The sequence below is a fragment of the Molothrus aeneus genome, chromosome 25 (genome assembly GCF_037042795.1).
Source record: "Molothrus aeneus isolate 106 chromosome 25, BPBGC_Maene_1.0, whole genome shotgun sequence".
Classification (NCBI taxonomy): Eukaryota; Metazoa; Chordata; class Aves; order Passeriformes; family Icteridae; genus Molothrus; species Molothrus aeneus.
Genome location: NC_089670.1, coordinates 1,328,765 through 1,351,536, shown reverse-complemented (window position 1 = coordinate 1,351,536; position 22,772 = coordinate 1,328,765). Strand labels below are relative to the sequence as shown.

At 50.3% G+C, this 22,772-nt stretch overlaps 1 protein-coding gene across 2 annotated transcripts in view; it reads right to left on the bottom strand.

Annotated features, from left to right (window-relative positions):
- Window positions 1–1,339: 1,339 nt before the first annotated feature.
- The window catches only part of SHISA6 (shisa family member 6), a 161,620-nt gene continuing 140,187 nt past the window's right edge, over window positions 1,340–22,772 (bottom strand). For both annotated transcript variants that reach the window (XM_066565670.1, XM_066565671.1), the window contains 2 exons: window positions 15,366–15,518; window positions 1,340–8,157 (listed from right to left, as the gene is read on the bottom strand). In XM_066565670.1, coding sequence (XP_066421767.1) covers window positions 7,607–8,157; window positions 15,366–15,518 — 704 coding nt within the window. In that variant the 3' untranslated portion in view covers window positions 1,340–7,606. The remainder of the gene's footprint in view (window positions 8,158–15,365; window positions 15,519–22,772) is intronic.

The window sequence follows — 22,772 nt, the reverse complement described above, 5'->3', positions numbered from 1 at the left end:
TGGCTGAGCTCTGCCCACACAGGACAGCACAAGCCTGGCCAAAGGGCTGCAAGAGGGCCTTGGTCCCTCTGGACCCAGCTGGAAGATGGGGGTGAGCTTTTCCCAGCTGGGATTTGGGGTTTCCCTGGGATTTAGGGAGGGCACCTCAAAGCTGGTTTGATCTACTAAAGTTTGATCTACTCAAGTCTGGTCTACTAAAGCTGAGCAGCAAAGTAGCAGAAAGATACAGAATTATTGAATGACAGACTGAGTTGGGTTGGAGGGGACATGAAAGATCATCCAGTGCCACCCCTGCCATGGCAGGGGCACCTTCTGCCATGCCAGGGTACTCTCAGCCCCAGTGTCATCTTCCTACTCATCCAATGTCCAGAATTCTTTGGGTTGGAAGAGGCCTCAAAGATCATCCTTTTCCACCCCTACCATGGCAGGGACACCTCCCAATGTCTCAGGGACACCTCCCACTGTCCCAGGTGCTCCAAGCCCCAGTGTCCAGCCTGGCCTTGGGCACTGCCAGGGATCCAGGGCAGCCCCAGCTGCTCTGGGCACCTGTGCCAGGGCCTGCCCACCCTCATGGGGAGGAAATCCTTCCCAATATCCCTCTAAACTTCCTGTCACTCCATCCCTTGTAAAGAATCCCTCTCCACCTTCCCTTTTGGCTCCACTCAGGCAGTCCCAGCCAGCTCATCCTGAAATCTTTGTTTTTCCCAGGCTGGGCAATCCCAATGTGCCAAATACTGAAAACAGAGCTTGGGGCTTGGTGAGTGAGTGGTGGAGAGGTGACAACCTCTGCCCCACACAAGGCAGCAGTGGGAACAGTCCCTGGGGGCACCAGCAATGTGAAATATGAAATTATACATTTCCTTCACAAAAGGCAAGGAAAAAATCCCTGCCATGGTTCCCAGCTGGGCAGATTGGTAAGGAAGCCCAGGTTCAGAACGGGTAGAAATAAAAATTCAGTTTGACCCCTCTGGGGTGGCAATGGGGGCTGCTCAGCCAGACCCACCCTGAGCTCCTTGGAGCTTTCCCATCCTGGAAAGGTAACGAGGAAAATCCCGGGTGTGCTCCACTGCCAAGGGCAAAAGCAAAGCCCCAGTGGAAGCCTCACCACCGTGGGGCACTCCACAGGTTCCAGCTTTGCAATTCAGGCCTTTCTAGATGGAGAAAAAGTCATGGTTTATGGAGGCAAACTTAAGGAAGGGCAAGGTTAAAATAAAATCTTCCAGGCTTGTGAGACAAAATTGTCTCAGAGCAAATGGTAATGTCTCTCTGCTCCCCCTGCTTTTTCCTGGCAAGATGATGAAATGCAGTAAATAAATACATAAAAATAATGAGTCTTCCAGACCTTGCAGCATTCATTTTAATAGATGCTATTTAACTACACACAGAATCACAGGTATCTACCTTTCAAACGCTGGTTACAAAGATTGGGAAGGCTGCCAACAAAATGGCTTTTATTTCCCCCCAATAGATATCAAAAAGAAACTTTATATGTTGAAATTGCCTTTATTTTTTAATCCATAAATAGTTGTTACTGACAAAAGTGGAAAAATCCTTAAGACTCTAAATTTTACTAAACTGATAATATTTTTGTTTACAGTACATACAGAATGTGCTTTTACAGGTAAGTATAACAACAAGAATAATACAGAGAAAAACAGTCAAATACTGCTCATCTTGAAGCTTGTTTAATGGTTAACCAAGAGTCTGTGCAAAGTTACAGATACAAATGTACTTCCTCTTCAGTACTACTGTATAATAAACATGGAATCCATAAACTGGGCTAAAGCACAAAAATATCCACTTAACCCCTCTTAGGAAATATTGTCCCCCGAACTAAAAATGTTACAGTAAGAAGTGTCTTTCTCAAAGCCAAGAAATTCTTGCTACAAAAATGTCTCAGGGGTTTGCGGGCGGGCGGGAGCGGCGGCGGAGCAGAGGGTGAGGGGGAGAGGCTCCTCCCGGCACAGGGGTGGGATGGAGAGCTCCAGGGATGGAGAGAGACCTCCAGGGATGGGATGGAGAGCTCCAGGGATGGGAGAGATCTCCTGGGACAGAGAGAGACCTCCAGGGATGAGGAGAGACCTCCAGGGATGGGATGGAGAGCTCCTGGGATGGGATGGAGACCTCCAGGGATGGGAGAGATCTCCAGGGATGGGAGAGATCTCCTGGGATGGGGAGAGACCTCCCAGGACGAGGAGAGACCTCCAGGGGTGGGAGAGAACTTGAGAGGTGGGATGGAGACCTCCAGGAATGGGGGAGACCTCACAGGATAGAGAGAGACCTCCAGGGATGGGGAGAGACCTCCTAGGATGGGGAGAAACCTCCCAGGGTGGGGAGATATCTCCAGGGATGGAGACAGACCTCTAGGGATGGGGAGAGAGCTTGTGGGATGAGGAGAGACCTCCAGGGATGGGAGAGACCTTGAGAGGTGGGATGGAGACCTCCAGGGATGGGGAGAGACCTCACAGGATAGAGAGAGACCTCCAGGGATGGAGACAGACCTCTAGGGATGGGGAGAGACCTTGTGGGATGAGGAGAGACCTCCAGGGATGGGAGAGACCTCCAGGGATGGGGAGAGACCTGCAGGGACAGAGAGACCTTCTGGGACACAGAGAGACCTCCTGGGATGGAGACCTCTTGGAATGGAGAGAGACCTCCTGGCATGGAGAATCCTGGGATGGAGAGAGACCTCCCAGGATGGAGAGAGACCTTCTAGGATGGAGACCTGCAAGGATGGAGATCTCCTGGGATGGAGAGAGACCTCCTGGCATGGAGACCTCCTGGACATGGTGTGGGTGGCCACGGTGGAGACCCGGGGTGCTGGCAGCAGAGATCTCTTTCAGATTAACACTGACACGCTCAGACAGCCCCATCCAAGTCTCCCCTGGCCTTGGGTGAAGCACGTCTGGCTTTTCCCAGCTGGGATCTGGGCTCGGGAGGGCACCTCTCCCCACGGAGAGCTGGGAATGATCCCTGCTCCCACCTGCCTGTGGACACACAGCACAGAAGCCAACATGGGCTTATTGCTAACAACACTCACTAGAAAATATTTAAGCCCCTTTCTCACACATTTTCCTTCTTTCACTCAGCTGAAACACGCCTGGACACCAAATCTGTTTGTGCCAAAGGTATTTCAGCAGAGTCCCTCCTTCCAGATTAAGCAGTAAACCTGAAACTAAACTAAGACAAGCTATTTCTCCGTGAGCTGAAGATGGCAAATTGATCACAAATAGAACACGCATCTCAAACACAACTAAAGTTATCCTTGTTCCATGGAGATTTTGTTTGTGGTGGTGGAAGAAGATGAGGATGTCTTCCCAGCTACCGGGAGCTACAAAAACCTGATGCCAAGCTCCTGCAGATTCCTGGTGGGAATGCTTCTGACAGAACAGAAATGTGCATGTGGGAAGCTCAGGTTCCTGGGAGCAGCTTTGCAGCCAGCCAGGCTCAGCAGACAGAAATTAAATCCAGGCCAGGGAAGGAGGGCTTACTCCTGGACAACTGTCTCTGTTTCTTCCCACCCACCCCCCATCCCCAAGTAACAGATCATCATTTATAAAAGGAACATTAAAACATTGAAAAATATTTCTTTTTTTTTTTTCCTTAAAACACGGTTTAGTGGCATTAGAAGGCTTTTTATGACAAAGTTTCTGTTCCGTGTGGTGCTGTGTGTGGTTCATTAAAAATAGTTTTCCACATTTCAAAGAATGATTCAACACAGTTTGGAAGCTTCAGTTGGTACAGGGTCAGTCAGAAGGAGTTGATTGCATTTTACAGTATGTATGTATATATATATATATTTGTATCTATATACACATACACAGAGAATTGTATAAAACCCAGTGCAGCCATCCAGGACGTGTTGCTGCTCAGGGAATGCAAATAATTATCAGCTTGTAGGAAATACTATAAATTTTCTACATCCCCCTTCCCCAGTCCCTGCACATGCACTCTGGGAACTGGACACTCCCCAGGTGTTTGTTTGCACCTGTGGGTGGAGAAAATACAGATCGATTCTTCAGAGTATATGAGATTCATCAAGGCAGGTTCTATTTTACTGTACAGAGGAATGTGGCTGCTTCCCGCTTTTCTCCTGAGTGCAGGATGTTGTGGTGACTCAGACACGAGGAGAAGGAAGCAGGAAGGTCCCAGGGCAGGGAGCAGCATCCCTTGGAGCTGCAGCCTGCCAGGACCCTGCCCAGGAGGAGAGCAGTGGGAACCTGGGCAACCCCAGCCCAGCACTCTCCCCCTGGGCACAGTGGATGTGGCACATCACACACCACGAGTCAGGACAATGACAAACAAGGTTAACAAAAACACTTTGCTGCTCTACGGTTTCTGTTGTGAGAGGGTCTCAGAGCACTTCACAGACCTTGTGGTCTGAGCCCTCCATAGGACTGGAAATTCCCATTATCATCCCATGGGAACTGAAGTGCTGGGGACCAGGCTGTGGGTGATGACACTCAGCCCCAGACCAAGTGTTCTTTCAGTGGCAAGTCCTCTGAAGGAGGAATAAGGGAGGAAAATGACCTAAGGACACCTGTGAGTGCTGAAATGCCCCTGCCCCATCCACCAACACACAGCACACGGAGTGAGCTGAGGGAACACATGGTGGCATCCAGGGCATGAGGAAATTTGCTGAAAATTGGTGGTGGCACAGTCCCTGAAGAGATTTGGCCTAAAAAGGCTCCTTGTGGGACATATCTGCTTGAAACAGTTGAGTGGGTGGAAAAAAGACAAGGAAATGAGGCTGAGAGATTTCTCTGGAGGATTCTTGCCCAGGTAAGACACAAAAAAACCAGAGGCCTGTGATATTTGTTAGCCACAACAGGAGAAGACACAGAGGTCAAATGGCCCCGCTCAGCATCAGCATGGGCTGCTTGAATGAAAAATTCCCAAATTTGTATCTGGTCCAGCAACTTCTTAGCTCACAAATGGAACATTTAGATGAGGAGTAGAGCTTGAGACACACAGCTATGGACATGGAAAGAGAGGAGTGTTCACCTACCCACAGCCTCCCACATCACCTCTTCTCCAGCTCTGCCACCACAGCTCCGGGAGACTCTTCAGTGGACTCTGCTCTCCCACAGTGTTCAGATCTCCCTGGCTTTGCTTGGCCCAAGGGAGCGTGGAAGAGCCCCAGAACCTCAGCAGGGGCTGCCTCCCCATCTGCCGTGAGAGCTTCTCTTCTCTGCACACGAGTCCCACCCTCTGGCCTATGGGAAGGTCAGCAGGGCAATGTTTTCACAGGGATTGTCTTCTGGGAGGAGAAATCCAGGGGCTGAGCCGAGGAGCTTGGAGGTAGTCAGGGGAGAGAGTAGTGTCCATCGAGGGAGGGGGCAGGAGACAAGCTGTGAGCCTGTTCTCTCCCATCCCTCCCGTGCCATGGACTGCCACCCTGATCCACAGACAGTTCTGGTTGTTGCCCAGAGTGATTTTGCCCAAGGCTGCAGGATCTGACCCTGGAGACTGTTATTTATTTATTTATTTATTTATTCCCTCCCAGCTCAGTTTCCGTCAAACAAAGCCCCAGTAACCTCTGACTGATGGAGTCCTTCTCAGCACAGTCTCCATCAGATGGGGCAGGATAAAGCTCTGGAAACAGGACCAGCTCCAGGACAGCCTGGGAAGGAGAAAGGCCACCTGGACACCCCACTGAGGCCCACCTGTGTGTCCCACTGGGGTAAGGACGTGCTCCTCCTGCCTGCCCTGCACCAGACAAAGCTGGTGCTGCACCAGAGCCTCCACAGGAGACTCGCACTCTATGATCATTGTTTGCTACAGGACTTGGCACAGTTGGGCTGGGAATGTCATTAAGGCCAGGAGGTGGGAGGTATTTGAGGGGAGGGAGGAGGGCAGAGCAAGGTTCAGGGATGCCTAATGAAGAGTTGTGTAGGCAAAGAGTTGTCATGGGGACGTGGGACATGAAGAGAAGTGCAAGGGATGTGCTCACAGCCTGAAGTCAGACATCACCTCACCCCGAGGAGGGAGCATGCCTGCCCTGACCCACGGGGTGTGTGCCTGTGCTGGGGCCTCAAGGGCACGCTGGGGACAGTGTCCAGTACCCACAGCTCCAGCACCAGCTCTGGCTGGCCTTCAAACCCTCTGAGACCCTTTCCTGGCTGCAGAAGGGTGTTCTGGTGGGAGTTGGTTCTACAGAGTTTGGTAGGAACAAAAATCAAAGGGGGAGGGGGGAAAAATGAAAAGAAAAATCAAACCCAAATCTAACAAAAAACCAAAGCAAAGCCCAATCTGTCTGGAAAGCCAAAGGTAAAACCCTCTCAAATTCTGGACCCACGAGTCTATGTTTTAAAGATTTTACAAATATACAGTATCTAATTAGCGTTATATCAGATATACAACATGCCCATTAATTATAATTATGCTGGATATATAATTTATATGCATGAAATGTAACTGTCTTCATGGTTAGGATTGGGACTCAGTGGAATTGGAATTTGGAAGGTTTTCTTGGGAGGCCATTGCGGGGAGAGAGAACCACGGAAAGTTACCGACCTGCTTTTCGGTAAACAGACACCCTCAGCCTTGTGCCTCTGCTAAGGGCTGGAAAAAGATTTGCTACATGTGGATTCTAGGCTGTGAATGGGAGGAGAAAACACTCAGAAACAGGGGAACTGGGCCATGGAAAATGCTATAGGGAAAAGAAACTTCTGGGGAGAATCCAGGCTCGGTGAGAGGCGCGGCAGCCTCGGTGGGGTTGGGAGCTCCCCCAGCACAGGTCAGCAGTGTGGAGCTGAACGGGTTCTGCTGCTTCAGGTTCAGCAGTGGCGAGAAGCTGGAGGAAGAGAAACCCTCTTCCTCCTTCCTATTTACATGTTGGAGACACCAAGATACTAGAATGAGTGGAGAAAAGGGTCTAACAAGCGTTTCAGCATATTTGTGCTTATTGAACACATCAACCCCACTACTTCCTACACTGAGAGAGCAGGCGATTTGTAGGCACTAGTATGTTTTTTATCTTATGAGTATATTTAGTATAAACTAAAACTTTATTTCTCAGCCAGGCTATTCTTGTCCCTAGATCTGCCAGTCCCGAAGGAAAGTCTGCCCTTGGATTTGCTCCAAGGGTGACAGAGAACAGATGTGTGGGTGCTGACGGGTGTCGAGCAGCCTGGGGCTGGCCCCAGCAGCCAGGACTTCCCTACTTGCTACAGAAAGGCCAAACGTGAGGGCCAAGAGCGAGGCCCCTTCCTGCCAGGATTGGGGGGGGAGGCTGCATTTCCTCCTCCCTGTCTCAGGCTGCTTCTCCTTGGAGCAACTGAAAAGTCCTGAATTCATGGAAACTATGGGATAATGCAGGTGAGCCCTTGGAAGGAGCCATCGATTACTATGGCTTTCTTTGACAGAAACTGATGCACACCAGGAAATTCCCTCTGTCGTCCCTCACTAGTGTCTGACTGCCGCTTCAGTTCTTCCTGTGTCACTGATGAAGGGGTGGCTTTAAAAACAACGTGGGTGGGACTGCCAGAGAAGTCTTTGCAGACACTGAGTTAGTAGAGGTTACCTTGGCCTATAAGGCCACTGCAGAACGGGGTGCTGTGGCCACCCCAGTCCTTAAGGAGTATCTACAATGCACTGAGTCGTGTCAAACAGTCACCTCGGTTTTGCTGGCGGTGCGGTAGTGGTGGTGGTGCCCGGGGATGTAATGCAGCTGCTCCACCGTGTTGTGCCGGCGCGAGGCGAACGCTTGGCGCTTGGCCGAGGTCGGGTTCATACCCAAGGTGTTGTACAAGTTATTTGAGGCACTGGGATGGGAGTGCATTTTTGACATCCTGTAGCGATCCAAGACTGGTGTTGACACAAAGACGTCGGTGTGTGACAGTGCCCTGGACATGGACTGCTCGGGGTAGGCCGAGCGCTCCGGGGACAGCAGCGGGTCCTGGGAGTGCAGGCGCTCTGCCGACAGCAGCTGCTCGTCCGACAGGATGCGCTCGTAGGACATGCTGAACTCCTCGGGCATGATCCTCTCCGGGGACAGCACCCTGTCCTGGGACATGGCCCTGATGGGACGGCGGGGCCTGTCCCGCTGGTTGCCCTGCTGGGACATTTTGATGACGTTGATGGGCAGCGTGCCCCGGGCTGCCAGGTCGGGCAGGTGTCTCCTCCTCATGTAGTACTCGTCAGCCTCTTTGTCAGCTGTGGGGAGGGAAATGAGAGGTTAGAAATGTCAGAGTGCTGGCCCAGGCCCTGGAGCTGCCTCCTGGTGACGCCTGAGGGACAGGTGGACATGCCACAGGTATCACCAAGGGCTGGTGGCAGACAGAGGAGTGTGAAATGCATGGGGACAGTGTAATTCTCTGGGCAGTGCACCCCACACTCCTCCATGTGGAGGCCAGGCCATGGTACCACACAATTCACGTGAGTTATGGAGAAATTCCCAAATGTCACCTTCTCAAATTGTCACATTCTTCAAATGCCACCCTGGGAAAGAACAGGGCAGGTGACAGGAGCAGGTGAGGTCCCTGTTTGAGGACATGAACCTCTCACCTCTGGCCTTAGACTTGGCTATTCTCTGGATTCCACGAGTGACCTCATCACATTTTAATTACCACATTTAAATATTTGTAAATGTGATCACAAACCAGGTTTGCTGGTCTCTGAGACACCGAATCACCTGCCTAAGGTTTCATTTCCCATTTTTATAATCGACCTTGGCTGATAGAATTTATCCCATGGAACGTTTCTTGCTCAGTTTGCTGCTCCTGCATCTTAAATGATTTCTTTGCTGCTCTGAAATGCAGCCCACAACCCCCACACTCCCACTTTCCTTTTTTTGGCTTTGAGAGGAATGCTGTGGGCTCAGAGAGGATGTTGGCTACTGCAGATGTATCATGATGGATCACTGGGATCCTACAGCCAGCAGTCTGTGGGTTTTATGCACCACATTGGAGTTAAAGACAACTGGCTGCTGGTCCCACGAGCCAGAGCTCATGTGGTGGGTGCTGACAGCATCCCAGAGCTCTGCTCACAAAACACCAGTTCAGCCAAACCCTGCACCACCCTGTGCTGGGCCATATCCCTCACTTATTTCCTCATCCCCTGTCCCACAGCTTCCCTTCCCTTCCCTGCTGCCAGGCACAGCCCAGATCCGTCAGGAGGTGGGCTTGGTTCCCTCACAGCCCGGGGTGGGAGCTGAGAACATCTGTGCCACCAGTGCTGCTGCCAAGCCCTTCCTCCCAGCCCACACAGCCCCAAGGCGTGAGGGCACCCCCAGCTCCCCTGTGCTGCCTTCCTGCCCGTGGGATTTGCTCTCCAGAGTTCACACCGCAGGAATGGATCTTTATTTTTCACCACCCAACACTCCTGAGAAGGATGTCTCACTGCAAATGTCAGGCAGCAGCTCTCCTGGCCTCGAGCTCTCGCGTCTTTAAAATCACCTTCTAGGAAGCCTGAGGGTGGGGGGGATTCCATATGGCCCCAGGAGCTGGAGGCATTTTTATTGCATTTTTATTGCATTTTTATTGTGTGTTTTGGGGCTGGTTGGAAATGCCAGGCAGGGTGTGCAGAGGCTCAGCAGGGATGCTGGGGGCTGGAAGGAGGCAATTAGCACCCTGGCACTTGGCCTCCGCTCTGGATGAGAGGAGTTCCACAGGATTTGCCCGTGTGACTCTAAATAGATGTAATTAAAGCACAGAACATCCCAAATGGAGATGTGCTTGGATGCTCACACCTGGCTCTGGTAATTGCCAGCAGGAGCTAAACCAGCTTATGGGAGGTTTACAGCTCTGAGGCTGCTGGAGAGGTGGCACAATCAGCTGGAAGGGGTTTGAAGGTGTTCCTTGGACTAAAAATGCATCATGTGCTACACTTTAAAATGTTTGTCCATTAGGAGCATAAAAAATCCCTTTTCCTTCCCTCTCCCCGCCCGTGACCCTGGTACAGGTCTGTACAGCCTTTTGCTGCCATGGCTGAACCTTTCAGGGAGATGATTTAATTTCAATGTTCCCAAGCTCCCTCAGGCCTCCAGTGATGCCGAGGAGGAGCAGGAACATTTCCAGGTGTGGAAAAGCTGCTCATCTCCATCTCAGAGGAGTCAGAGGAGGAGGAAGAGCCGTGTGTGACACCCAGCAAGCTGCTCCAGGCAGCAGCAGACAGACATTTTCCAGGCTGCTGGCTCTGACAGGGGTGCCAGCCTGAGCCAGGGATGGGGAGCAGAGCCTGGCAGGAATGCTGTTGGATTGGGTTCTTTTTTGACTTAGAGGTGGGGTAACTGAGAGGAATTTTAAAAAACTTTTATTTTATTTTTCAGTCTCATGTGAAGGGTGTGACAATACAGGTGTTATAATTCACCCTATCGCAATTAGAAGCGAACTATTTCTTAATAATAATAATAATAATTTCTTAGCAATACATTATAAGCATTTCTTGGCCTACCATACTATATTGTAAATGCCTTAAAGGCAATCACCTAAAATTGCCCCTCTTGGGTCCTACTCCAATGCATCTTTCACAGCTCTATTTCTTTGAAGTGCCCAGTCTTATTTGCAAGGCCACCCTTTGAAACTTGGTTCTAGCTCCATTTCTACAAATGAATTTCTACAAATGAATTTCTACAAATGCATTTCCCACGTTATGTGCAGCACCACACAAGGGAGAGCTCAGTGGAACCTCAGAATTCCTGCAATCAGGGCCAGCAAGAAACAAACCCTGGGAGAGGAGAGCCCCAGGGGCTTTCCAGGGGTGGGAAATGTGGAGGGCTGATTGCACAGCCGGTAAAAACCAAAGTTTCTCTGGGAAATTAAATCTTGAAGCCATAAAATGGTTTGGGTTGGAAGGAATCTTAAAGATGATCCAGCTGAAACCCACTGCCATGGGCAGGGACACATTCCAGGCTGATTGATGCCACCCTTTGAAACTTGCTTCTGGCTCCATTTCTACAAATGAATTTCTAAAAATTCATTTCCCATGTTATGTGCAGCACCACACAAGGGAGAGCTCAGTGGAACCTCAGAATTCCTGCAATCAGGGACAGCAAGAAACAAACCCAGCTGCAGAGCAGAGCTCCAGGGCTGGGAAACGTGGAGGGCTGGTGGCACAGCTGGCCAAAACCAAAGTTTCTCTGGGAAATGAAATCTTGGAACCATGAAACGGTTTGGGTTGGAAGGAATCCTAAAGATGATCCAGCTGAAACCCATTCCAGGCTGGTTGATGCCACCCTCGTGGCACCAGCAGGGGCACATCACACCCTGGCACAGCTGGCACTGAGCACCCTGCCCTTGTCCTGTCTTTGATGCTCACAGGAGAAGGGACATTCACAATTCTATCCAAAATAAAACTCCAGTCCAGTGTGCTTCGCCGTCAAGGATGTGCTTAAAAATTAAAAAAATTAAAAAAAAATAAAAAAGGTGTCCTAAGAGGATTCCAAAAAGGCAGAAATTGTGAGCAGACAAAAAGGAATCACTTTCCTTTTTGTGGTGCAGTGCTTGACAGGATTTTTTCTATTTTTCAATCAGTCCCATACTTCTGGGTGTTTCCTTGTGTTTTTCAACCATTTGGATATGTTGTCCTTCAGCAAGGAATGTCTCCTGGAAGTTATGCTTTCTGGCCTTTTTAAAGTGGTTTTGGTTGGGATTTTCTGCCCTTTCTTTCCTGCTTTGGCAGTTTCTAGAACATCACTCAGGGCTGGTCTCGCCACACTTCAGGAATGTTTGAGTGCTTCAGCTGCCTTGGCTTCAGTTGCCCTCAGACAGCTTTTCTTGGTGGTTTTTTTGTGGGGTTTTTTTCCCCCTCATTTGGAGGGAGATCCCCAAATAAATGCTCTTACACATTCCACCTCGAGCTGAGATGCCTCTGCAGACAAGCAGAGCAGAGCTCCTCTGGCACTGGAATCACAGAAATGAGGTTTACAGAAACTCATTTGTGGTGCTCTGGGAAGGGAATGTGGAGCAGAACAGCCAAATTCAGTTTTTCTTCCTGTTCTTACATATTCTGGTGAGAGGAGATGCACGTGTGTGTGCATGTGAGGCCATCACAATAACCCCTCTCCTTTTTTAAAGGTAATTTTCCCCAGCTTTCTTCCTCTGCAGCTCCAGCAGGTTTCCTCTCTGGGCTTGTCTCTCCTTGTTTTAATTGGCTTTAACATTTCCAAGCTGCCCAGTCACTCGTGATGATTCTCCAGCCAGCACCAAGTGGTTTAATATGCCTGAAAACAGGAGCTGCCTTCCTCCCTGACCTTTCTCACTTTGCTGGGAAGAGCAATTCCCTGGAGCCCCGAGCAGGATGGAATTAATCTGGCTGCTCTTGCTCAGCCACATCCTCACACCCTGCCCTCGCTGCTCTTCCCCAGGGCACAGGGGGTGCCGGCCCCTCAGAGACCCCCAAACCCCCAGGGACCCCCCAAGTGGGGTTCTGTTGGCTGTGCCCTGAAGGAAGGGCCAGGGAGATAAAAAACCCTGGTCTTTCACCATCTGTCTCTGCTAATTGGAGGAAAATAAGTAATTTTTCCATGCCTGGTGAGCCAGAAAAACAAGTGTTTGAAGTATTTGAAATATAGATTTAAAAAATATATATATATAGATAGATAGATTTTTAATCTATATTTCAAATTTATATATATTAAATTATATATGATTTTTATATATATGTAATTTATATAAATATATATTTATATAAATATATATATTTATATAAATATATATTTTTTGAATATAGATTTAAAAAATATCTAATGCTTTGTTTCTTGCTCAAATAGAAGTATTTGTTAATGATCTCTTCAGTACTTTTATATTTTATTTTTTTTCTAACAGTGACAGGAAGTCCATTGGGAAGAAACAGCATTAAATTTAAAAAAAAAACGAATGCCCAATAAGTAATTTTCAAACTCCAGCTTTTAGATATCACACTTTTTTGTGTTCCCTTCATACAGAATAAGAACATGATCTTGCTGGCACTTTGCAAGGGGGGCCTGGGGAGCTGGGAGCCTCTTTTCCTTTGGCTCTGGAGTAGAGCAGCTGCAGCAAAGTGATTCAGAGGTTCTGGAGGCGCTGGGTGTGCTCAGTGCCAGTGGGAGCAGGGAGGGCTGGGCACTGCCAGAGCTGGAGCTGAAGCTCCCTGGCTGCTCAGGAGCAGAGAAGGGCAGTGGGCTTGGCTCTGCCAGGTGCTGTGCAGGAGGCTGGGCTGGTGTCTGCAGGGAGCTCTGGAGCCTCTCCCACCTGCCCTGGACGGGTCCAGAGGGGGATTTGTCCTGCAGGGAGGGCAGATATCCAGCCCACCTTTCCCTGCTGGCATTGCTGGGTGGATATTTAAGGTTTAGACCGGAGCCCTCTGCAGCCAACACGACACTTTCCCTGCTCAAATCACTGGGCAAGGAAACCTCCAGGGTTTGTTTGCTGTCAACATTTCCCACAGGCTAAACCCAACAGGCAGCAGCAAAGAGTCTGGCTCCCCTGCATTTCCCCAGCCAAGGGACAAAGACAACTCAGGGGCCTTGGTGGCTGCCAGGGGTGCCCAGAGGGGCAGGGAAGGCTCCAGGAGCACTGAGCGCACTCAGAGCTGCTCATGGAAAGCACAGACCCAGGGTGAGTCTGCAGAGAGCATTCCCTGCACAGAACTCGCTTGTTTGAGAATTTGAAGGGTTTAGGATCAGCAAAGGGGATGGACTGGAGCTTTACAGAACCATTGGCAGAGCAGTGCAATCCATGAAGCAGCAGGGAAGGAGAGATGCTAATGAGTGGGAATGGGGTAAATCTGCTGGAATACCCAAAACACCCTGGGGGTCTGAGCATGGAACAGCTCTGGGCACACACAGAGTGTGGAACAGAGCATGGATCTGAGCATGGAACAGAGCATGGATCTGAGCATGGAATGGGTCAGGGGCAGCTCTGACACACACAAAGTGTGGAACAGAGCATGGATCTGAGCATGGAACAGGTCTGGGCTCACAGCATGGGACAGAGAATGGATCTGAGTGTGGAACAAGGCTGGACACACACAGAACATGGAGCAGAAACTGGATCTGAGCATGGAACAAGTCAGGACACACAGAAAGCATGGAGCAGAGTGTGGATCTGAGCATGGAACAGGTCTGGACACAAAGCAGGGAACAGAAAATGGATCTGAGTGTGGAACAGGGCTGGAGCAGCTCTGGACACACACAGAGCATGGGAGAGAAAATGGATCTGAGCCTGGCACAGCTCTGGGCACACAGCAAAGCACTGAGAGTGGACCTGAGCCTGGCACAGCTCTGGGCACACAGCACAGCACTGAGAGTGGATCTGAGCCTGGCACAGCTCTGGGCACACAGCACAGCACTGAGAGTGGACCTGAGCCTGGCACAGCTCTGGGCACACAGCACAGCACTGAGAGTGGATCTGAGCCTGGCACAGCTCTGGGCACACAGCACAGCACTGAGAGTGGACCTGAGCCTGGCACAGCTCTGGGCACACAGCACAGCACTGAGAGTGGATCTGAGCCTGGCACAGCTCTGGGCACACAGCACAGCACTGAGAGTGGACCTGAGCCTGGCACAGCTCTGGGCACACAGCACAGCACTGAGAGTGGATCTGAGCCTGGCACAGCTCTGGGCACACAGCACAGCACTGAGAGTGGATCTGAGCCTGGCACAGCTCTGGGCACACAGCACAGCACTGAGAGTGGACCTGAGCCTGGCACAGCTCTGGGCACACAGCACAGCACTGAGAGTGGACCTGAGCCTGGCACAGCTCTGGGCACACAGCACAGCACTGAGAGTGGGTCTGAGCCTGGCACAGCTCTGGGCACACAGCACAGCACTGAGAGTGGATCTGAGCCTGGCACAGCTCTGGGCACACAGCACAGCACTGAGAGTGGGTCTGAGCCTGGCACAGCTCTGGGCACACAGCACAGCACTGAGAGTGGATCTGAGCCTGGCACAGCTCTGGGCACACAGCACAGCACTGAGAGTGGATCTGAGCCTGGCACAGGCCAGGAGCAGCTCTGCCACACACCATGGAGTGCATGGGTTGCAGCACTGCCCGAGGCAGGCAGGGCTCCTCCTGGAAAAGGTGTTCCCAACCACCTTGGCATTGTTCTGTTGGCATTTCCAGCTGCCCCCGGGGTTGGTGAGGTCCCTGCCCTGGCAGTGCCAAGGGCAGCTCTGAGCACCCAGCCAGGCTGGGCCCCAGCAGAGAGGGAAAGGATCCTTGGGTGGCTCTGCCAGGAGCAGATCCCAGCAGAGGGGTGGGGGCAGCCCAGCAACAACCACAGGTACCCTCCCAGAAATGAAATCACCTCGCCAGCCATCCCTGCTGGGGAGTGCCAGCCAAAGGAATCCCCACGGGAGATGCCAACCCAGGAGTGCCCAGCTGAGGGAAGGGGTTGTTCCTTACAAAGCATTGCCAGGGAGAAGCAAAGGAGCTGCCACCTACTGAGTCTCTTGAGAGATGAGTATTTACTGGGGTTGGTCTTGACAGCAGACTCGTAGGAGGGCGGGAGGTGGGAGAGGTTCTGGAAGGAGCGGGAGAAGGACAGGTCGTAGGGCTCGGTGGCTGAAGTCAGGATGTTGTTCATTCGTGGCTTGTCTGCAAAGAAACAGAGAAAGGCAGGTCTGGAGTGTGCCCCGAGGGGATGGAGAGAGGCTGGCTGTGCCCACAGCTCCAGCAGGGAGCAGAGCTGGGGCTGAGCCTCAGCCTCGGCCTCCAGGGCATGGCTCACACCGGCACCAGCAGATCCAGGGGAAATGGATCCTGTGGTGCTGCTTCCTGTCCTCACACAGCAGCGATGGGGACAGCAAAGTGCTGCCTCACATGCCCTGGAGCTGCCCAGAGGGATGGGCTGGGCTGGGCTGGGCTGGCACTCACCCCGGCATGCAGGGCTGTGCCAGTGCTCAGGCAGCATCACTCACCTTCATCCCCCTGTGTGCCCTCCTCATCCTCAGGGACCAGAACCAGTCTGGGGCTTCTTTACCTGGGGCATCATGAGCCAGTTCTTTAACTCTTTAACCAGCATCACTCACCTTCATCCCCCTGTGTGCCCTCCCCATCCTCAGGGACCAGAACCAGTCTGGGGCATTCCTTAACTGGGGATGATGATGGTCCAGCTGCCCTCCCTGTGTACCAGAGTCCTCATGGATGCTCTGATCCCGGAGGCTCTGGGGCTCTGCAGACCCTCACACCTCCCTGCACCCAGGCCTGGCAGCTGGGGCACCTCTGGGGGCACTCAGAGTGCAGGACGAGGTGTTGGGGATGTTCTTGAGGCAGGAAATCCCTCTCCTGAGGGCTGGAGGATGCCCCTCTACTGATGCTCACTTTGTTGGTCACTGAGGGTCCCCAGGCAGGGTCCCAGTGCCCTCTGTCACAATTCAAATGCTGAGGGCACTGAGCCCAGATGCTAAAATTGAAGTCCAGACTATCTGCAGGGGTTTGAAACCTTGCTCCTTCTCTGCAAGCTGGGAAAAGGTTTTTCAGCAGCCCAGCCAAGGCACAGGGACCTGTAGAGCTGCAGTTATAACCCCCAGGTGTTCAGATATTAAAATGGGCAGAGAAGAAAGGATTTAACAAAGCAGGAACTCCAATTTTTGGGAGCAGAGGCAGCACAGACCAGTGGGCTCTGCCAGACCCCACAGCAGTGATGGGGGCCAGCAGCTGAGGCAAAAGGTGGCCACTTCAGGCATGGTCTGCAAATGAAATCAGAAGGGTAAATTCTCTGCAGGAGCAGCAGAATGCCCAGGCTTGGGTCCACACATTCCTGTTGCACATCCCTAAAGTGTCCCATGAGGAGCAATGCCTGATCAGTGGGCACTCACCTGCCCCGAGCCCTCTTGCACCAGGGGCTGGTTGGGATAAAAGCTCAGATTCTGCCCAAAGGTAGCAGAGCAGCAGGGGAATTTCACCTGGAAAGCTGCTGGCTTTGTGCAGTGCCCATACCCTTGCTAACTTCTCCCATTTCCAGGAAAAAAACTCAAAATCTGCCCAGGTAGAGTGCAGACATGTCACAGACATTTTCCTAGACCTGAGTCTACAAACTCAAAATAAATCTGCCCAGGTAGAGTGCAGACATTTCACAGACATTTTCCTAGACCTGAGTCTAAAAACTCAAAATAAATCTGCCCAGGTAGAGTGCAGACATTTCACAGACATTTTTCTAGACCTGAGTCTACAAACTCAAAATAAAATCCGCCCAGGTAGAGTGCAGACATTTCACAGACATTTTCCTAGACCTGAGCCATAAGTGAATCTGTTTCCTCCAAGAAACATCTGTGAGAGTGAGGCCAGCCCTGCCCTGCTGCCTCTCTGCCGTGTGGAGTCCTGCTTGTTGGACAGCAGAACGTTTTCCTCCTCTCTGAATTTTTCATTCCAGCGAGTCCTCGGTGCCCCTGCAGCCTGGAAATGAACCCAGAGGTTCATCTGAGTGTCTGCACGGGGATCCAGAGCTGCTGCCACAACTTTTCTCCCACTGGGGCTTGCCCTGGATGTTTGAAGCCTCCTGTGAGCCACCCTGAGCACTGCACGGTGTCCAAGACAGGCTGAGGCAGTCCTGCAATTACAGAATTACTCTCACAGCAATTCTGTAAGAAACAAAGTCATTCTTTCTCACAGAATCCAGCACTGGTGAGAAAAACTCCTCCTCCCAGTGCAATAACCATGTAAATGTCATAAATCTCCTCTCCCCTTTCTCCTGCTCCTCTCTGCCCTCCTGGAAGGGGGTTCTGGTGTGGCACAGACCTGAGGGATCTGAGGGGCTCCTCTCAGAGAGCAGCAGTTCCCTGCTGGTGATTTCCATCCATTCTGTTTGTGGGGTGCCCCGTGGCAGGGAGGGATGGTGAATCTGACTCCATATTATATATTATATTATATTATATATTATATATATTATATTATATTATATTATATTATATTATATTATATTATATTATATTATATTATATTATATTATATTATATTATATTATATTATATTATATTATATTATATTATATTATATTATATTATACCATAGTAAATAATATAGAAAGGATACTTACAGAAGGCTAAAAAGATAATAAATTAAAAACTCCTGACTCTTTCCAGAGTCCTGACACAGCTTGGCCCTGATTGGCCAAAGAGTGAAAACAATTCACATTAAACCAATTTAAAAATCACCTGTGGGTAAACGATCTCCAAACACATTCCAAAGCAGCAAACACAGGAGAAGCAAATGAGATCATTAATGTTTTCAATATTCAATTTTTTTCTTTTTCTCTGAGGCTTCTCAGCTTCCCAGGAGAAAAATCCTGGGCAAAGGGATTTTTACAGAAAATATGAATGTGACATCCATCCATGTCTAACAGCCTGCCTGCAGGATCAGGGAGCGTGTGGCATTCATCAGGGGGCTGGAAACAATTGATTTGATGTTATCCAGTAAACAGAGGCTGGATCAGCTCTGAAACCATGTCCCCACTCCTCCTCCTGCTTGTGTGGCAAGGACCCCGGGGTGAGATCCCTTTGCAAATTGCTCAGGCAGAACGTGGAGCTAATCTCCATTTCCATGGGGGTTTGGGCGTGCTGCAGTGAGCCCAGGCACAGGCACGGAGCTGTGCTGGGTGCCAGAGCACAGCATTAATTGACTGCTTGCATGAGGTGTGTGAAATTAAGTGCCACACATTTATCTGATGGGCTGCTGCAGGATCACTTCATCTTCTCGCTGCTTTTCCCATCCAGGCACTCAGGAACAGGCTGGAATGATCCTGGCAAATGAGAAGTCACCTTGAAATCCACTGCCCATCACTCAGCCAAACAAGGGATAAACTGAAATGACCAAAGCTAATTTCAGATGTCTTTTGCATAATGTAGCTTGAGGGGGAGATCAGAGAACTGAGGTGCTCCAGTAAGGAGAAATATCTCATGCAATTTGTATTCTGAGGCCAGTTCAGCACCAGTTTCTCAGCAGGTTTTCACTCCTGCAATACATCTGTCTCTGGCCTCTCTCCTCTTTGTTTGTGGTGCTGGTGGGCTCCTATGGAAGCTGCAGGTCAGAATCAATAATCAGAATGCAAATCAAAGCTCTCCTACTGCCTGCAGGGCAGCTGAGGCTGTACGCTGTGCTCCCCAGCACCCCCATCACCCCAGCTGGACATGACACTGGAAAGCGAGCTCTGTTCATGGCTACTGGGATTCCCTTTAGAGTCAGGATTGGTTCCCCTTTTCCTCAGCATCTCTGTGCCCTTTGGTGCCCATTTTCTGGCACACCATCCCTGCTGGCACAGGAGCTGGCACAGGAGCACAGGAACCTCCCCCGGCCTGGGGACAGCCCCACCTTGGTACAGCCAGTGCAAGGCTGTACAATCCTGCAGTGCAATCCTGCAGTGCAATCCTGCAGTACAATTCTGTACAATTCTGTACAATTCTGCAGTGCAATCCTGCAGTGCAATCCTGCAGTGCAATTCTGTACAATCCTGCAGTGCAATCCTGCAGTGCAATCCTGCAGTGCAATTCTGCAGTGCAATCCTGCAGTGCAATCCTGCAGTACAATTCTGCAGTACAATTCTGCAGTGCAATCCTGCAGTACAATCCTGCAGTGCAATCCTGCAGTGCAATTCTGCAGTGCAATTCTGTACAATCCTGCAGTGCAATTCTGCAGTACAATTCTGCAGTGCAATTCTGTACAATTCTGCAGTGCAATTCTGTACAATCCTGCAGTACAATTCTGTACAATCCTGCAGTACAATTCTGCAGTACAATTCTGCAGTGCAATTCTGCAGTACAATTCTGCAGTGCAATTCTGTACAATCCTGCCGTGCAATTCTGCAGTACAATTCTGCAGTGCAATTCTGCAGTACAATTCTGCACAATCCTGCAGTGCAATCCTGCAGTGCAATTCTGCAGCACAATTCTGCAGTGCAATTCTGCAGTGCAATTCTGCAGTGCAATCCTGCAGTGCAATTCTGCAGTGCAATTCTGCAGTAGAATTCTGTACAATTCTGCAGTACAATTCTGCAGTACAATTCTGCAGTACAATTCTGTACAATTCTGTACAATTCTGCAGGAATTGCAGCATTTCCTCACCCTGCAGGCAGCCCTGGTTGCACAGTGCCCTGAGCAGGGACGCACAGCCCAGCCCAGGCTGCTCCACGCTGGAACAAGGAGCTCAGGAAGGGAGCAGGGAGCTCTGTGGAGCTCTGATCTCTCCTCCTGCAGCCCCACCAGGCCAGGTGGATGCATCTCTTCTGCTTCATGAGCCAGAATTGCCAGGCCATTCTGAACCTGCTGTGTTCTATGGGAACAGAGCATCCCTGGGCCAGGCTCTGATGGGCTCCTGCTCTCTCACACCTTTCACAGGGCAGGGGAAGGGGCGGCCTGGAGGGACTGCCTGTGCTCCTGCCACACCTGATGGTGCCTTAAGATTGCAGATTTATGTTTTTCAAACCCTGTAGTGCATTTGTGCATAGCTATGAACTCCATTTAAAGTGTAGTTAACTGCCTTCACATTCTGGTCAGACAGAACAATCCCTCTGGGCCTGACATCCAAGGACACACCACAGGCCCTGAAAAGTATAAATGTATAATAAAAGTATAATATGTGGGGAGTATAAAAAGTATAAAATTGTGGGGAGAAAACTGAGGAATATGACTTCACTACCTGAAGCAGTAATTGGAGAATTAACCCCTGCTATGCAAATAGACCAAACTTATATCTGTATAAAAAACTGGAAGCCATCACCCATCTTGGGTGCAGCCTCTGTGAGGCTTTGACTGCCCAAGGTGCAGCTGTTGGAGGCCTTTAATAATCACCCACTTTATTCTCTTGATCCTGCCCAGCCTCTGTTCTAGGCAGCCACCCCAAGGTGGTCCCAACAGGACAATGGCTTTGGTGGCAGCACCTGGGTGTCACCTGCAGCCCTGCTGGGCCTGGGGGTGGATTCACACAAATCCCCTGCTCTGCTCACTCCTGCACTCTGTCATCTACCAGGGAAGCACAGCCCCTCTGCTCATTTCTCTGCCAGTGCTTTGCAACCTCCCCGCAAGCTCAGGGCTCAGAGAAGCTCCAGGATTTCCAGATTAGACCTGAAGTCTCCTTGTCACATCTTGCTCTGCCTCTCTTGTTGGAAGACACTTTCAAAGTGTGTTTACATGAGGCACAAAACCTTTCATGTTCAAGGACGGGAGCAGATGATACCAAAATTAAAAAAGAAAAAAATGTGACTTGATGGCAAAGTTTTGAACAAAGCTCAAGTGGCAAAAGGGATGTGCTACAGATTTGCATTTGAGTCTGCACATATGTTGTGCGAATTCTGCAAGACATTTCAACAGATGCCTTTTAAAACATTCACCCAGGGAAAGCAAACAATGTCACCTAGGAGAAGCTGCTCCAAGCCAGCCTTCTGCTGCTCAGCTGCAGCTCAGCAGAGCTCCAGCGCCCTGTCAGAGCCCTCCCTGCTGCCCCAGCCCTGCTCCTGCTCAGCCCTTTGAGGGCTCAGATGCAAAGGCTCCGACTCTGACGCACGTTCTCACAAAGGGCCCCAGATCTGGTGGCACTGCTGACGTTCTGGAGCCTTCTGTGCCAGGGCTCGGGGCTCCCAGGCCGTGCTGAAGTGACACACTGTCAGGGCAGGCGGATAAACTGATGTGTGCAGAGTCCAAATGGACGAGACGTACCCTCAGCGTTTGTGTTTTCACACTCCTGTTTGCTCCTGTTACAAACACTGGTATTAATGGTGCTTTGCATTTCTCATGACTAATCTCCAGGAGGTTTCTGCATTTCCAGGTCAGATCCTCTGTGGTGGAAATCAGAGCTCTCCAGCGAGTAGCTGCCCTCATTTAGGAGAGCTGGAGATGGAGGATTTCAAACAGAGGCAGTGTGAAAACCCAAACCCTGTGTCTGTCAGGATGGCTCCAGCCCTGGGCCTGGCTGAGAACTGAGCAGCACCTGGAGAAGTGTGAAACATGCATGCATTTTATGATTGGCTTTTTGCAAATATTAAAATGAATATTATATGTGCTGTGTTAGGAAGTAATGCTGTATTAATTCTCTTAAGTAGCGTGTTAAATATAGTTTTAGGTTATAAAAAAAGTTAAAATAGAAACTCTGCTATGTAAGATACTTTTCTTTAAAGAAAGGACTTGCACTGAGATAGCAGCCACAGGACACCTGAATCTTTCAGAGAAAAAGAATTTATGGCCCCATTATCAGGAGAAATGAACTTCTTCCCACCTCCAAGGCACTGTTAGGATTCAGAGGAAGAAGCTGACACTGCCCAGACAGAATCCTGTGTTTGAATGGAATTTATGCATCATGTATGAGGTGTATGAATATGCAACAGGCTGTTGTTTTTAAGGGTTAATCCTTTGTTAATGTGGGTCCTTTTTTGGGCTCCTGCTGCCCAGAAAAAAGTACCTGGACTGTCTGTAACTCTTTTCTCTATTGTCTCATATTGTCCTAATTCAAATTGCCAAAATTATTATTACTCTAATTGTATTACTATTTTTTATAACCATTTTATTACTATTAAACTTTTAAGATTTTAAAAACAAGTGATTGGCGTTTTCCACAAGGAGGAAGGTGCAGAGGGAAGGGATGCAGCACACAGTGACCCTGGGTGTGACAGTGACACCCCTGAGTGCTGCCAGCCAGGGGGATCAGCGTGGAAAGGCCCCTGAGCACACGGAGCTTCACTGAATATTGCACCCACAGCTGGGCTAAGAGGAGAAATTCTGAGATTAAAACGAAAGGGAGAAATGGAAACTGCACAGAGCAGTCAGAGCAAAGGATCTGCTCACCCTGGAGGCTGCTGCCCTTGCAGGGGGTGCAGGTGAAACACCTGGCTCTGGCACCAGGGCTGTGCAGAGCTGGGTTTGAGAC